Source organism: Uranotaenia lowii, chromosome 2 (genome assembly GCF_029784155.1).
Source record: "Uranotaenia lowii strain MFRU-FL chromosome 2, ASM2978415v1, whole genome shotgun sequence".
NCBI lineage: Eukaryota > Metazoa > Arthropoda > Insecta > Diptera > Culicidae > Uranotaenia > Uranotaenia lowii.
In genome coordinates this window covers 139,442,173-139,460,047 of record NC_073692.1, presented here as the reverse complement: position 1 = coordinate 139,460,047, position 17,875 = coordinate 139,442,173, and the positions used below count along the sequence as shown (strand labels likewise).

Sequence of the window (17,875 nt, the reverse complement as noted above, 5' to 3'; positions counted from 1 at the left end):
TGCTGTCGGCCACTCGTGGCGTGGGTTGCTATGGTGCCGCGCTTCAAGGTGGCTGGATGTATGGTTGGCCATACTGGTGGGAGTTGATGTTGCGGGACCCCGCTGTGGCTCGCGACGGCCCGCTGTCCGTCTTCTAGGATGGATGCTGCGATGAGTGTGCGTAACTGTGGCTGATGGTCGGGTTATACGCATATCGGGTCTAATTATTTAGCGGTTCGGGTTGTTAATTCGACCCATTTGGGTCTCCACCTACCTATTCTCAAATGCACTACTTTATTGCACTGCACTATCCTAAGCTTCCTTTACCTAGCACAGACTACAGCGAAAAAGAGGGCTTTTTAAATAAGGGACACCTGATCTCGGAATCACACTCTGACTTTAATTACCTAATCGCAATTGAAATTGAAAACTATTCGATCCTGACACTTCTAATCACCGGACGTTAGTGAGCTTGGAGTCTCAACCGTCCGCTGATCGACCTGATCTAGCTTGACTTCGCAACCGGAACTACCCGATACGAACAAGTCTAATCGCGAAGTCAAACAATTACATCCCAATTCGCGAATTCTTCGAGTAGTCCTCGTCTTCTCCTTCTGGACCCGAATAATAGAGGCCCAACTTTTGCTCTGCCAAAATAAGTTCACAAAAGCCCCCGAAAGAGGTCATTCACCTGACGCCAAAATAAGAAAGTGGTCGGTGACCTACAGAAGATGGCATCGAAAGTCACGTGCTCGCCGCCAGAATTGTGTCGGTCACTCAGATGTGCTATTGATGATTGTTATTTTTTTTATTTACATAGTATACCGTCTCACGACATAACTTGACGAACATAATTCCTATAATTCACTCGGTCCATGGCAACCGTTCTCCAATTCCTCGGGCACCCGTTCGCCAGATCACGCTCCACTTGGTCTAACCACCTCGCTCGTTGCACCCCGCTCTTCTTGTTCCTACCGGATTCGTAGCGAACACCTGTTTTGCAGGACAGTCGTCCGGCATTCTCGCAACATGTCCTGCCCAGCGTATCCGACCAGCCTTCGCCACCTTCTGGATACTGGGTTCGCCGTAGAGTCGCGCGAGCTCGTGGTTCATCCTTCGCCTCCACATTCCGTTCTCCTGTACGCCGCCAAAGATGGTTCTTAACACTCGTCGCTCGAATACTCCGAGTGTACGCAGGTCCTCCTCGAGCAATATCCATATCTCGTGCCCGTAGAGAACAACCGGTCTAATGAGCGTCATTTACAGGTTACACTTCGTGCGAGGGCTAAGTCTTCTCGACCGCAGTTGCTTATGGAGTCCATAGTAGGCACGACTTCCGCTGATAATTTGCCTCCGGATCTCACGGCTGGTGTCATTGTCTGCGGTCACCAGTGAGCCGAGATAGACAAAGTCTTCGACTATCTCCAGCTCGTCGCCGTCGATCGTGACCTTGTTATTACTGGACAAGCGGGTTCGGTCGGTCTCGGATCCGCAGGCCAGCATGTACTTCGTCTTGGGCGTATTTATCATCAACCCAATCCTTCCTGCTTCGTGTTTCAGTTTGCGGTAGATGTCTTCCACCGCCGCAGATGATCTGCCAACTATATCAATGTCATCGGCAAAGCAAATAAGTTGACTGGATCTGTTGAAAATCGTGCCCCGCATTTCGCCCACCGCTCGTCGAATAACACCTTCTAGCGCCACGTTAAACATCATGCAGGACAGACCTTGTCGAAGCCCCCTGCGCGATTCGAATGAACTCGACAATCCACCCGAAATTCGCACACAGTACTGCGTTCCATCCATCGTCGCCTTGATCAGTCTGAACAGCTTCCCGGAAAAGCCGTTCTCGTCCGCTATTGATGATTGATGATTGTTCATTTAGGGTGTTGCTTCAAATGGTAATGGGTGATTGTTTCGTTCTAGTCTTTAATTGTTTTAATTAAGGCGAAATTTCTATTGGCATATTTGAAAACGTTGCTTAGTTATTGTTGAATTAAGAAGGGCTTGTTTATTTAAGTAATGAAAATGAATGAGTTGTTTATTTGATTTTAAGTATATTCAGCAAAATTATAAATAAATTATTTCGACTTGGTGTACCCGTTACAAAGAGCCGCCGCCAATGGAGATATCCGATTACTTTATGACATTTCTCGCCGCCTCAGTGGTGCAAGGACTAATGCAAGAATGCCGCTGAAAGACCGAGCAGGTCAGTTATTGGCCGATCGAACAGATCAGCTCAAACGATGGACTGAGCACTTCGAATAGCGATGGCCAACAGAATCCGCAGTTCGACGTGAGTCGCATAAATGGCGTCAACTCGGAAGTGCCTTCACTGGCTGAAATAGTAGCGGCAATCAAAAACATGAAATCCAACAAAGCACTTGGGATCGATTGCATCCCTGCTAAAATGCTGAAAGCCGACCCTGCCCTGTCAGCACAAATGTTGCACCGTCTTTTCGCTGACATCTGGGATACTGCAACATTCCCGGCCGACTGGATGCAGGGTATCCTCGTAAAGGTCCCGAAGAAAGGAGACCTGACAGAGTGCGGTAACTGGCGTGGCATAACTTTGATCTGTACAACCCTCAAAGTACTCTGCAAAGTGATCCTGAACAGGATCCAGGAGAAAATCGACGCTACACTCCGACGGCAACAAGCTGGATTCCGATCCGGACGATCATGTGTGGACCACATCACAACGCTACGAATCATACTGGAACAAATCAACGAATTCCAGGACTCTCTTCTGCTGGTGTTCGTTGATTTCGAAAAAGCATTCGACCGACTTAACCATGAAAACATCTGGGCGGATCTAAGGCGAAGAGGAGTACCAGAGAAACTAGTTCATCTCATCGAAGCACAATACGAGGCATTTTCATGCAAGGTCTTGCAAGACGGTGTCTTGTCCGAACCAATCCCGGTAACTGCTGGAGTGAGACAAGGATGTATCTTATCACCGCTAGTTTTTCTAATCGTAATGGACGAGATTCTGACTGGATCGATCGACGGTGCACCGAATCGAGGATTGCCGTGGAATCCTTCAACAATGGATCAACGGAACGACCTTGACCAGGCTGACGGTATTGTTTTGCTCGCCCAAACACAACCGGATATGCAGAGCAAACTCGACGACCTCACCGAAAGTTCCAAGGCAGCAGGTCTCAAAGTCAATGTCGGAAAGACCAAGTCGATCGAGATCAACACAGGAAATCCCTAAAGTTTCATGGTAGCTGGGCAACAAGTTGAGAAAGTGGAGTGCTTCAGTATTTTGGTAGCCGGATAACGCCTGATGGTGGTACCAGGAAAGACATCGAAACCCGGATCAGAAAGGCTTGTTTTGCATTTGCGAGTCTCCGAAACATCTGGCGGTCACGCCAGATCTCTCTACGAACGAAAATCCGAATCTTCAACTCAAACGTCAAATCCGTATTGCTGAACGGGTGCGAAACTTGGCTCACATATGCGGTGACGACGCGAAAATTGCAAGTGTTTGTAAATCGCTGCTTGCGGAATATCATCCGCGCTTGGTGGCCCGGCAACTGGATGTCGAATGAGGAACCACATCGCCGGTGTCATCAAAGGCCGCTAGAAATCGAGATTCGGGAACGTAAGTGTAGATGGATTGGGCACACGCTGCGGAAAGATGAAATCGAGATTTGCAGAGAGGCGCTAGATTGGAATCCAGAAGGTCATCGAAGAAGAGGCAGACCCAGAAACTCGTGGCGGCGAAGCCTAGCTGCTGAAATCCGAAATGTCGACGAGAATCTTGACTGGGACCAGGTGAAAACGCTGGCTCCGAATCGTCAACAGTGGTGGTCTTTTAGCACGGTCCTATGCATCGGTGGATCGGCGCGGGATCATTAAGTAAGTAAGTAAGGATAGAAAATTGAAAATAAAGTTTTGATTTTTCACAGTTGGGCCAAATTAAGCCCATTTCAGGAGCACGTGCCATTGTTGGAGTCAACTTCCAAGAAGTTTTCTGCCTAGCTGTGATGATTTTAACAACTACAAACATATTCACAGCTATGATAAAACACTTGAAAACTAGTTTGCAAGCTTGAAGAAACAAAAAACTTGTTTTAATTTCAATTTTACCCATGTCGAAAATAGGTCATACACAGAAAAAAAATTTGACTATTACGTGTCACTGAAAACTGCAACCTTTAAAGTAAATCACCTGAGATGACCAAAACCTATAATTTTAAATTGGCTTCCTTGAAAGTTAACGAAGATTCATTTATTATTACAGCAAATGCCCTGTAAAAAAGTTGTACACTAAAAATTAAATGTCACGTAATCATGTTTTCGAACAGTAAAATTACGGTAAATGTCCTGCTCCTTTTTGTTACAGGACATTTGCGTAATTCTACAGGAAATAATTTTGGCTGTGTACTTAATTCCTTAAGGACTTATTTTGGACCACTGGACCACTTAATGCTAAATGTTCATGAACGTAATTAAACGTTGTACGGCTATATGAAAAGAATTATGCACACTATTTCTATCGCTTATTATAAATAAAATTTGGAGTATTGGCAATAAATATTTTATTTAATCAACTCGCTAACGTCCAAACCCGCCTTTAGACGGGGTTCACTTCAATCGGCATAAAACCAAGCCAATCATTGTTTTAACTTACTTTTTGTGCACAATGCTTTAAACCACATCAATCTTACAATCTACATCAATGACAACTGCCTGATAAGCAGTTTTCAAAAGCAACAGCTTAAAGAAGCTTAAAAACATAAAAAAAACAGGATATGCACCAATGTTTTATTAAATAAGTCATTATTTTTTATGCTTCATGAAAAAATATTGACAGTTTGGTCTTAATGTTACAATCAGTTAAAAGTAGAAGAATTTTGACAAATGATATATTCAACTAAAGCTTTAAGAATAATGTGACTCAAAACTTAGTATTTTTTTTAAATATGTGAAAATTACTATCGAAAAAGTACTTAAAATCTAGTTTTCAGCCCCTGTATTTATGCAATTTAGAAAAAAGCTGTTGAAGAATTTACTCCAACGATAATTTTATCCAAGAGAAAAGTTATTTTAAAGATAAAAATGAATTTAGCAAATTTTTCAGCGAAAAAAAAATTGGCTTTAAGTTGGTTTGAAAGATCGCATAATTCTCGCACATTTTTATCATTTTTGAATCTATGTATTCTACAGAACTGAAGCCAAACCAAATCAACTAAGGTTTTTCAAGTCAAAATGCATCAATTGATATCGCGGAGTTGATGATGTCTAAACTTTCCAAGTAACACAGATTGGGTCGCCTGAAGGAGATTTGCGTTCTAAAAATTGATCCGAAAGATAAGCAAACTGTCCAGTATTCAACACTGAAGAACAAATTTCGTCGCAGATTGCAGTGTGCTGTCGGAATTTAAAAAAATTGAAACACACTATATAACAGGGAGTTTTTCTGTTTTTACTCTATTCTTATAAAAAAATACTATTTTAAAACATAAGAAGCATAAGCACAGTTGTAGAAAAAAAAGATAGTTGTAGTAGTAAATATTCCACAAACATGTGTACCAAAACAGAGGCTGGTGAAAAATTGAAGAAAGATAGTTCAGGAATGAATTAACATGAACAAACAAAACTTGACTACAAGGGTAAGAAAGGAACAGACTAAATAAACTATTCGCATAATTGAGCATCAATTGCTTTCAAAATTTAGAAAAATAACTTGTTTAGTTTAAGGGTGGTCCAAAATAGGTCCAGAGGGTGGTCCAAAATAGAAACCTGGTGGTCCAAAATACCGACCAGACCAGATGATCGAGGAAACGAGTTTTTAGGCTTAAATCTTGTTACATTGCAACAAATGACGATATGTTTTGATAGAAAAAGCCTTGATCTTCGTAATGAACGGATAAAGAAGTCGAAAATAGTAACATGTACTTTTTTATTTCAGAAAATAGCATAGCCACTTCTCAAAGGGGTCCAAAATAGGTCCGTTATCCTAGTAGGTTTTAAAGCATAGTTTTTCTATTAGTAGAGCAATTAACCGTGTGTTTTTTTTCGCCTGTGCTAATTTTAGCGTTTGAGTGTCCGAGGAAAACGAAAATTTTCAAATTTTGTTTATTGTAGGAGTGAGATTCGATAAATTCAGAAAGTTTTTCGTGTTAGCGAGGAAATACTACCTAGCAGGATATATGTTTTATTTCAAATTCACTGGAAATGCTATGATTATGGGCTCGTGCTGGGTTTATAGAAATGTGGGTTTTGTGTTCTTCGTGTTTTCCACTGTTGTTCGGTTTTTATCCCTCTATTTTGTAATCGGCGAAATAGTGTTTCGAAATAAAGAAGAATTTAAAAAGTTTACTGAGGCGGCAGTATTGAAGAATAGTTCGAAGTGATTTTCCCCAAAATGAAAAAAATGAAAGTGATTGAGGGCTTGCGAGGCCAATCGAAGCGGTTTGTTTGTTTTCCTGAACTTTTGTAATGATTGGAAATTGTTAATGACTATCCGCGAAGTGTTCAGGGAAGTCTTATTATTCCGTTAGTTTTAAAATTTAAGTCAAGGAGCATTTGAATCAGTTTTTGCAAATCCGGAAAAAAAATTGTATCGGATCGTTAATTCAAAATCATGTTGTGCTGTCGTCGTCTTGGTTTTGTGGTGCCTGTTTTGTCATGCTTGCTAACCGGCTTGCCTTGATGGGATGCAGTTTGCTGTTCGGTTGCCTTTGCGCATCCAAAGCTAAGTATTTTGTTTAAATGATTTTTTCCACATTCGAAAAATCCCAGGAAGATTATCTTGGTAAGCATTTGTTTAGGTTTTCAATATTCAGAGTTAAAATGCTATTTAAATGAATATCTTACTTAATAAAAGAAAGTACACATACGACGAAGATATCATATAGATGACAATATAATGTTCTATTTTTTTTTTACCTCAATAATATTCTTCGAATTTGAAGTTGTGATTTTTGATTGGTAAACCCAATAATTGCTGATTTTATGAAACTATTTTCCAGTCATCAGTTTTAAACAAGGTTGAATAGCATACGCATACGAATAATGTTATGTAAAAAAAGAAATGTTGATCCTTGCAGACTATTGAAAGGTAAAATAAATTGATGAAAAACTTCTTCTTTTCACCACTAAACTTTTCGAAACCGTTCATTTTGAAAAGTTTAGTGATAGCACTAATCATTATTCCCTATTCTTTCAAATTTCGTTTCAAGAGCGAGAAAAGGCGCTATAACCAAGATCAAAGATCAGAGATGATGGGGCACAGAAAATCTAAACTCTTAATGGCATTGATTATTATTTGAAAACCTATTTAACTGAATGTAAATTTTAGAATCTTTAAAATTACCGAAAAAAAAAGATTTATTTTACATAGTTTTGATTTTCTGTGCACAAAAACCTCATTTCCAGCCACTGAAGACGGTAACTCCAGTAACCAACACCAAGGAGCACATTAAATTTTAGCTATGTGCTCCCAACGTTAACGAAATTGTATTTTTATAACCATGGAAACGTATGGTACTGTTGTCCACGTTTCTTCCTCCCTGTGTTCCAGTTGTCTCTGCGTCCAATACAGCACAGTGGGCCCGGCCTTGTAAAGATGAGTCGTAAATGTACTTTTACGGCTCACCGGGATGCAGACAAGTTCTGGCTGTGTATGTATCATAAGCATAAGCATAAGCATAAGCAAGTAGAGCAATTAACCGTGTGTGTACGGATTCACTGCCATTCATCCAAAATCAAATTTTTTGCATGCTAAAGGTAAAGAATAAAGACTTTTGTGTATTACAACTTCAGGGATTATGGGTTTGCTTTAACTTAACTGCTATCAATTTTTTGAATTTTGGTTTTCGATGCTGCTTTTGAAGATGAAGGAAAGGATAGGAAATAGTGGATTGGAATTGATGCTGGAGAATGGTAGAAAATTAGGTTTGGGATGCGATTAGGAAGGATAATTTTTAAAGATCCCACACCAAATTTGTGTAAAATAAATGGTTTTTCACTATGGCTGCACGTATTCACCGTGTTTTATTCAAATATTGGACTTTTTGCAAATTTAAAAAAAGCTTTTTTGACAAATCTCAACTAAACCAAAGTCGAAACTATATCTTTCATGTTCAGACATAACGATTTAAATAACGATTTTTATATTTAGTTCCGTTTTTTGCATTACTGGAGAAGAAATATTTCAATAATACCTTCAAATATTAAATTTAAAAATTCAAGAAATTGAAGAACGGTTGCCAAAGACCGTGCGAATTTTAGGAATTATGTTAATCAAGCTGTGTCGTGCGACGGAAAACAGTGAAAATAAAAATAATTAATCAAAATTGTTAAATTGTACGTTGATTTGTTTTTCCTAACTAGCTTTTCCATTGGCCAATATTGCATTTCAAATACCTATCATATCTGACTCATTTCAAATATTTATTGTTCTGAGCAAGTTGAAAACTATTTCACTTTATATAATTTACAACGGTGAATTTGCAATCATTCCGTGTAACCATGTTAAAATATCTTAGCGCCGTTGTGGTCTAGCAGATAGGCTGGCGTGAGTCTGGTCTTTGTATGCCAAGCGTGCTGGGTTCGATTCCCGGTATCGGCAAAAAAAACTTTTGGGTTCGGATCCCATAAGTGCCCGACAGACATAGCTTATGTCTTCAAATTTGAATAAATGAGTACACAATTCATAATTATTATTTTTTTTTTTTAAACGAACACAAACACATACAGGATCTCAATGAAACTTGATGTTTCCTCGAAGAGATTCCTTTTTCTTAACTCTAATCGTACATCTTTCGAGAATATGATGGCTAGCATTTTACAAATGCTAAAACCACCAACCCACAGAAAGTGTACTATGTATGCCGTGACCGTGATTCGATCTCATACCCGCTGGCTTAGAAAACTTGAAAGCTATCCTCTACGCCACGGGCTGCGGCAAACACTCATACTAGTTTAGTATAAAACATATTTATCATTTTAAATTACTCTATTACTCGAATGGGCATGTATTAAATCTATAAACAGCAACAAAACAGACAAAAAAATTGGGAGTCAAGTGCTTGAAGCGCCACACAGCGGTCAATCCGAGAACTTTTTCTACAAATCTTCATGACTTCGCATCGAAAATCAATCATTTCATAATGACATAATTCTGTCCACAATAAATCAACTAGGGCTCGTTGTCTTGAATGTAGATTGCAAATGGAACCAAAAGCAAGCGAATTTTTTTTTATCTTGTTAGAGTTATAGGGTTGTGAATTTTACCAGTCATTTTGACTGGTCACGGTCCAAGTGTCCAAGGCGAAATTTTTCTCGCTTATAGGGCTTTTGCTACACACACATACAAGAGGCCTGTTGGGCACACATTAGAGGTTTTTGTATGCGAAAAAAGCAAAATTCCATTAAAATGTTGGTTTTCCCTTAAATGAATGCTCAATTTATGAGAAAAACATTCTTAAAGTATATTTCGAATCATTTGCTAAGAAGTGGAAACGTTCTGTGAGTATTTTATTGAATATTAGTGCGGACCCAAGCAAAAAAAAAAATGAAAACAAGCCAACCATCATTGTATAGCACATTAAACGGTCCCCCAGATCCTTTGCTCACATATTGGGGTCTATCATATAAAATTTAGAACCAGGTAGATATGAAATTAATAGTTTTCGTCACGAAACTGATTCAGAAACTTGAGCAATATTTGTCCAGCTTCCACTAAAAACGCGCGTACTCAGTATAAAGTCTTAATTTTCGTTAAAGAACCTTCCAAAATTAGAAAAAAAATCACAAACCAGTCAAAAAAATGTTCTAGCTTTTGAAAAATGTGTCGTACATAAAATATTTTTCTTTCGTCGATTTGTATTCATTTCACATGAGGCTGTCACATTTGTTTGCCCAACGGCTCATTAATTCTAAGCACTGTGCAAAGGCTCTATTAAAAGAAATAGTGAAATTAAAAATAAACAGTTTTGTAGAGATTCAAAATTCATGAAAAGTCATATTTTTTGCGAATTTTTCAAGCGAATATTTTAAAAGATATTCATCAAACAAAGTGTCCAACCAGTAATTTTGACTAGTGCGGCCTTTCAAGTGTAAAAAGCGAAGCTTAAAATAAAAGAATACTGAAAAAATGGGGGTTTCCCTGTATTCTGCTATTAAAACATAAACTTCAAATACATGAAACTCACCTGAAAACAACATTATCGATTCCGAATCCCGATGGACTGCTGAAATCACCCTGCGGGAACACCACTCTTGGTGTCCGGGTTTTCCATGGTTGGTAGATCTTTTGGCTAGATTCCGCGAAAAGTTTTGCCGGAAAGTAAGGACTCCTGTTCGGTTGATACGGACTGTCTACGAAGTAGTTCGGATCGTAGGCCCGGTACCGTTTTCCATCACCATAGTCGATGTAGGGCCGCTGAACGGCTGTTACCGGTCCATTGACGTCTCCGAACTTGGTGACCTCATCCCGAGTCGGTTGTTTGATGTTCACCAGACCGGGGAACTCGACACGATTTGGACGTAACAGCGATTCAGCTGGCCGCAAATCTAACGGAGAAGCTTGTGGTTGTTGCTGCGGAAAACTACGGAAGAACCGATTTGCGTACATATTCCGGGATATTTCGCCATGTTCTGGATCAGCAGTCGGAGATGTTCGCTGTTGTCGAGTGTCGTACGGTTCACTGGATTCTGCTTCTTCTGCTGTATTGAATGGTCTTTGGTGCACGCCTAAACTGTCTGTGAAGGCGAAACTTTCTTCGCTGTAAGCTTGAGGCGTGAATGTGCTAGCCGGTTTGTAAGGTCCCGGTGGAAATTGAATTCCTGAGCGACGAGCACTGGGAGTGCCAGATTCAGACGTTTGTGTGTCGTTACTCTCGAGACTTGAATTGTAGTCCGAGCTTTCCGAAGGGAAAACAACATCTTGAGGCTCGTCATTTTGAGTTGTTTTTGGAGGAAGATTGTTGTGAATGGGAGTTAAGGGATAGTTGGGCTTAGGTTCTTGATAGAAATAATTGATGGGAATGATTTTGTAGCGAAACTGCTGTCCTTGAGTGACATTTTTAAGTTCGTAGAAATGTTCTTCTGCGAAAAGTGTAGCCGGAGTTGGAAGTTCTTCAGGAATAGACGCTGAAGTACTCTGTTCCGGTTGAGCCACTATTCTCAGGCCAAGGTGATGTGCATCATCATCAGAGCGTCGATTCGGGATGGATTTTGCCTGCCGTTGTGGAATGTTTTGAGGCTGTAGAGGCCCTGGGTATGGCTGGGGTTCAGCAAATCTAAATGCACCGAAAGTGTTGCGCAACAAGCGGCTATTGGCTGATCGACTATCTATGTATCGTATATTGTCTACATTCGAGAAGGTTTGATGAGGAACTAGCAGGTTCCGGGAAGTGATCGTTCGTGTGCCCCAGGGCTCCAAAGATTCTATCCGCAGTCCAAGATCTGAATTGGAAAACGTACGGACTGAGCCTTTGAGCTTGTTGCTCTTTCCGCTGTTTGGTGACTCAATGGCATGTGCAAGTAGTATTCCGGCGACTATCGTGAGGAGTCTCCATTTGGTGGGACCTAACATCTTACTTCATAAGGGAAGCTGTTGAATTTGTTGGTTGCTTCCGGATGGAGAGCAGCACTTTGGAGACTCGCTTTTGACAATCCGATTGATTCCGTTGAGATATGACTCCCGGACACTTCATCAATGAGATTTCAGAGCTGAAAGCAAAGAAAAAGCAAAACGAATGTTACTTTTATCACATATTTATTTTATTTATTTTATTTAAGAGTTTTTGACAGCTGTTAAACAAACTTGGTTTTATAGTCACACAGGGAAACATCATTTATGATGCATTTTTTTATGATAATTTGTTTGTCTATCTCATCTAGTTTTTGTGATTTGGCGTTAGGAAGTTTCAAAATTCAAAAGATACAATACATTGAAAAAAAAAAACAGAATTCTAGGAAAATTTGAAAGACAAAGGTTATTGAAGCTATTTTTGATATTATTCAGATATTCAGTATTTATATCCATAATTTTTGTGCATTTAAAAATTCTTTGACTACAGCCAAACGTTTTTAATTTTGTACCTTACAGAACAAAATTGTCCTTTGTATTTAATAACGGATTTTGAAAGATTCTGAATTTGTATCTTGAAAAAAAAAATCAATCACCTTTGGTTTTGCTGATGAGGCTTTTTTGAAAGTTTAAAAATCCATCTGTTTTAAGAGAAATCGTTCGGGGGGGGGGGGGGGGGGGGGGGGGGTTGGCAACCCTGCTTAGAGTACGCCGCGAATTTTTCAAGCGATAAAAATTTGGTTCGATATTGTGTGTTGGGATGGTTTTAAAATATATTTTTTTAGCGCATTCGACGCATGAAGTTCTAGTGGTAACGAGTACAGTGATTTTTTTCAATGGTTCATGTAATTTAAGGGAAAAACGGGAAATATGTGATTTGTGTTGTGATTTATGTTTGATCGATTACGTGGAGAAAAATTTCAGTAGAAGCTTACTGTATGTGAAAACCAGGTGGTGCTTATTGTGCGATTTGTGAAAGCTTTCACGACTGTGTCGCCGCTAAATTTGATGCGATGTTTTACTCCACCGATATGTTTCATCGTCCAGTCACAAAGGATCAGCAAGATGAGTATTATGTTTTTTTGCTTGAGTGTGTTGGTGTGACATTCATGAAGACGTGTATGACAGGACATTGAATTGAATATCAGGACACATTTCCAATTCCCAGTGAGCTTTTTCCGTCTGACAGCTTGAGAGATTTGAACTACACTTAGATGTCGAGGTCGAACAACTTAATTTTCACATCAGTGAGTCGGCAGTCGGCCGGGTTCCATTCTCATCGCATCGAGTAATCGATGGTCGATGAATTGATACAGGTAGGGTAGGGTTGCCATTCTTCTCGCATTTAATTTTTTTTCCCGATTTTCAGCTGTTTTTTAAATTAAAATTTACATAATGAAAGAATGCAATGCACAGATGCTTATGCAGTATGGTATGAAATCGTAATTTCATAGATTTGTTGTCATAGATATTTTTTTTCAATTGCACATATTATAGGTGTCAAATTTATTATTTTAAAAGATATCTATTTCATCACACTTTGATTCAGCGGTTTGTCATTCGTAAAAGTTCACGTTGTTTTCTTGAAAGGACTATGTATATTCCTTTGATTGAAGTAGAGTGTGTGTTTGTTGTGGTACACTAAATTAAAGAATTGTGTTTTCTAAGTCCTGTACGTTCATATGTATAGCACGTATGATAGTAGTCTATGATGTTTTCGTGGGAACGCGTGAAAAAATTAACCTCGGAAGTTAAATACTGCAAATCAAGTTTTATCAAATCAAATAGATTTTTATTACATTGGTAGAACTGGTAGCCCTAACTCAAGCAGAACGCATGTTTCGTACTGTCTTTATGATGAAGTAGCATTTGTTTCTGACATTTAACAAAAAGCGCACCTCGATGGAAAAGAAACTAAAGGTAGATAGCGCTGCATTTTTTTTTTCAAATAAGCTTTTGATCGTTACAATACATTACATTGTGTAAAATAGTTAACGCATAGTAGTGACATCTAGTGAGTAATTAATTTTTTTGTTCATATTGACATCTGGTGGAGGATTTAAAACTAATTCAAAACCGCCGCTTGAAACATCAGTAGATTAAGAGTTGGTAAAATACCTTTTTTCATTATCATCTATCTACAAACTTAAATAATCAATCAATCTTTGAAGTAGATAAAGTTAAAATAATTATTATTCTAGAGATATCAAATTCTCACACACGAACATGAACAATTAAGTTTTTTTTTTTTGTAAGAATCTCAAAAGCAAATCTTTGAACATAAAATAATATTGAAAAAAAATAAGTCATTAAAAAAAATATTAATACTCTGGCATGCTGAAATTTGATTCAAGCGCAAGAAGCCATTAACTTCTAGAACTGAACTGAGCTTATCTTTTTTTTTATTTGGTTAGAGACACTCAGAATAAAGTTGAGTAAAAACCAAAGCTACTTGAAAAAGCAGCTTTATGCTTACCACTGGAATTTGAAACTTCTTCCCCGCTTCTTTAAAATTCTGCGTAAATGCAACCCTACGACCAGATTAAAATGAAATGCGATGTAAATAAGATAAAACTTAAACATTGTTAAAACTTATTATTCTGAAAACTTATTATTCTGAAAACTTATTTATTGACCTTTTTTCAATCAATGTAGACTATTTCTTCTATGTTTTTCTGATATTATTTCACATTTTTTGTCTTTTCCGGTTAAAAAACTATTCAATACTCGACAAAAACCATCCAAAAATCAAAGACTTGTTGATCAATACTCCTTGTTTTAAGAGGCCCAGATTTGCAGTTCACCAAAGAATTAATACAACGTCTTTTTCTACTTACCACATACAAAAATATAAAATAAACAAATATTTGTCAGTCATCCAAACATCATTTCATACCAATTTTTAGTTATATTTTTTTCTGATGAGCCTTTTATAGACTTATTTGATTCAATACTTTAAAACTGTTTATTTTCTCACTTATTTTGGATATCCAGTTAGCATAATTTTTATTAATTTTAAACAAAACCAATAACTTAAAATAAACTTATGCTTTTAATTCGTTTTAATAATTCTTTGGTGAGGTAGGGATCACAGTATAGGGAATAAGCTAGCTCTACTGTTTTTATATTTTTATCTTTAAGACTAATACATGTTTAAAAATACATCATAAATTTCAAATATTAAATTTAACGCTTTTATTAAGCGTTTGCTTACGGCCTCATTTTTGGAAATAGGAGTTTTCTTAGAAAACATCTAGGAGCATAGGAGGAGTAGGATAAAAAAAATGATCTTACCATTATTTCTATCATATCAATGTGTGTCCATATGTGTATGTATTCTTTTTGGCGCTGAAATCTTTTAGAATGGAAAAATTCTAAGGATTTCGGCGCTATATTAATAATTTTTCTGCTCTCTCAAATCTTTCCAAAAGCGAGCGATGGCGCTATAACCATGGTCGATGACCTGAGATGAAGGTACAGGGATCCAAAATGAAACAGTGTCTGATGGTTAAAGAAGAATTTCTTTAATTATTGTATTGTTAAATTTTGGACTTTATGTAGAAAAACCTCATTTCCATCCCTTGAAGGAAGAATCGCAAGGCCCAACACCAAGGAGCATGGAAATATCTTAGCATCTATGCTCCCAACGAATGAATATCAAATAATCATGGGAACGTATGGTACTGTTGTCCACGTTCCTTCCTCCCCTGGTTCCAGTCGTCTCTGCGTCCAATACTGCACAGTGGGCCCGGCCTTGATAAGATGAATAGTGAATGTATTTTCACTTTTCACCGGGATGCTGACAAGATCTGGCTGTGTACGTATCATAAGCATAAGCATAAGCATCTGTTTTAAGAGAAATCGTTCTTTGACAACTGATGAACCAATAAATCCACATGCAAATCCAAATCTGATATGATATTTAACTTATATCCATTCTATCAGGGATTAAGATTTGAGATGAATATTTGGAATATTCTTATGAATGAATGAATATGAACATAATTGATTCCAAATGTGTTTGACCTGTATTTCAGAAAATATCAAACATTCGTTTTGATTTCAATTTTGTTTCAATTTCGTAAGAAGCCCGTAACCATCCGCCGTATATTTCACAGAACTTAGAACCTAATAAGATTATTTTGGGAGCCCTGAATTCAAATATGAAATTAGTTTTTATTTCCATTCAGCTTTTATTTTTTAAATAACCTTTGAAAATAGGTTAAAAATTAATTAGAAATGTCTGCCTTTTTTGACAAAAACTTTAGAATTAAAAAAAAAGTTTTTAAACCAATTATCAACTTTATTTAAGACCGCAAGTACTTTCAACTTCTGCGAAAAAAGTAATTGCAGATTTCTATATGTAAAATAAAAAAACTTTAAGAATTAAAAAAAAAGATTTTAACCTAATTGAATTTTAATATATTTTTAAAGCAAACATCAAATCGTTTTGTAGAATTTAACAAATTCGTCAAATGAAATAATAATTTTTCCATACTTTCTTAAGGAATGTCAGTCATACTAGTGATGGTTTGTTTATCATTTTTTAAAACTGTACAGTATTTTATTTTTTTTTAATTATTTGTCAATATCTTCAAAAAAAAATCCCTAATTAAATGGAATCGTTTTTTATTTATAGATTTGTAAGTTCATCAGTTATCAATGATTGAATTCACTTTAATCTCAACTCAACTTCATTTTTAAACTTATAAACATATCACCAAAATAGGAGGTGACAGACATAATCTGACAATAGTTTCAAGTTCAGGATGCCAAAATTACCAAAAGTTTAAAACATAGACTGTTTTTAAAAAATAAACTCGACATTTTTTATAAGAAAAAAAGTTTCTACATTTTTTCCTTTCTAGGAGACAATATTCCAATATACGGCGACCAAACTTTTACCAAACAAAAAATGTTATATTTGTTTTCATTGTTTTTTAATAATCTTTTTTAAATTTTTCATAATTTTTTTAATTAATCTATGGAAAGATAAAAAATGGTTCGAAGTAGCAGCTGTTAAGCTTAATTTTAATACGCAATGTAAGCTTAGTAATTATATGCTTCATGGCATGGCATGGCCTAAGGAACGGGGAGGTGGGTTGATTGGGGATTAAACCCTCCCAATGAAGGTTCAAAAACGACAAGAGAAATGTTCTTCTCGAAAGTAAAAACCTTCAAATTTTTATCCAGGTGCACAATTCTAGTAAAGTTTTTTTTTTTAAATGAATCTCTCACTTGTTCATAGAAATTTAGAACCGAATATCGAATAATAGGATAACTAAGCTTGAATTCTAAGCCAGATTACTCAGATTTTGCTTTTTTTTACTTCATTTGTTAAATCAAACAAACATTTGTGTTGAGTTTTGAAAGTAATATATAAGGCGTTCAAATTTTTTGAGAAAACTTTTTGAAAATTAACAGTTTAATTTTTTTTTTAAAGTTAACAGATGTGCTTCGATACAAAAAATACAATTTTTCAAGTGTTTTTCTTCGTGATTTTTATGAATAATTTTAATATTGGCGGATATTTAAGAAAATAGCCCTGATTTGCACGGCCTGGATACTGATGGAAAAATTTCTGCAAATCTTAGAAAAGAATCGTTTCGGATTTTGTGGATCCAAATTTCTTTATAAACCTTGAAATTCGATGTATGTGATCAGATTCCGGATTTGTTTCCAATTTATTGTTTTTGAATTTCAGTTTGGATCATTCTTGGGAAAAAATCCTGATTCGAATTTGGGATTTTCATTTCAAACTTAAACTATATACATTTTCCATATTCGAAACTCGAAACACGTTCTTTCTGAATTTGAAATTTAAAATTCCAACCCATTTTGAGGTTATGGATTTCAAATTTTTGCGTTTAATTCCTATGTAGAATTGGAAATAAAGGAAGTTTCATCATCCATGAGACCCAGAAAAAAAAGTTTCATGTTTCATTGTTCACAATTTTCATTTAGATTCACAAGTTGAACTTCAACTAAATGACTGAAATATTTCTGGTTGGGAGCTCAAATGCAATTTTTTTTTTGTTTATAATTAAGCTGGCAATAATTTTAAGTCCATCTTTTGTCACTTGGAGTTGAAAAATCACGAGGAGTGGGATAATTCTATTAATAATGTTCCTTCACCCCCCCCCCCCCTCCTCTCCTTCAGGATTTTCGGAAATATAGAAGGGAACATGACAGAAGAAGAATTCGATATTTATTCCCGCTTGAAAAGGCATTTTAATTTGGAAAAATGATTCAAAAATTGTTCACAAATTCGGAATTCCGATTTCAATCTCAAAAGGCACGAATCAGATTTGAGAATAAAATCAAAAATTCAACTTGAGATTC

The 17,875-nt window shown here is 36.9% G+C and overlaps 1 protein-coding gene across 5 annotated transcripts in view; it reads right to left on the bottom strand.

Annotated features, from left to right (window-relative positions):
• LOC129744889 (uncharacterized) overlaps positions 1–17,875 on the bottom strand; it is a 161,652-nt gene that overhangs the window by 79,667 nt on the left and 64,110 nt on the right. For all 5 annotated transcript variants that reach the window (XM_055737641.1, XM_055737642.1, XM_055737640.1 and 2 more), the window contains exon 3: positions 10,152–11,673. In XM_055737641.1, coding sequence (XP_055593616.1) covers positions 10,152–11,536 — 1,385 coding nt within the window. In that variant the 5' untranslated portion in view covers positions 11,537–11,673. The remainder of the gene's footprint in view (positions 1–10,151; positions 11,674–17,875) is intronic.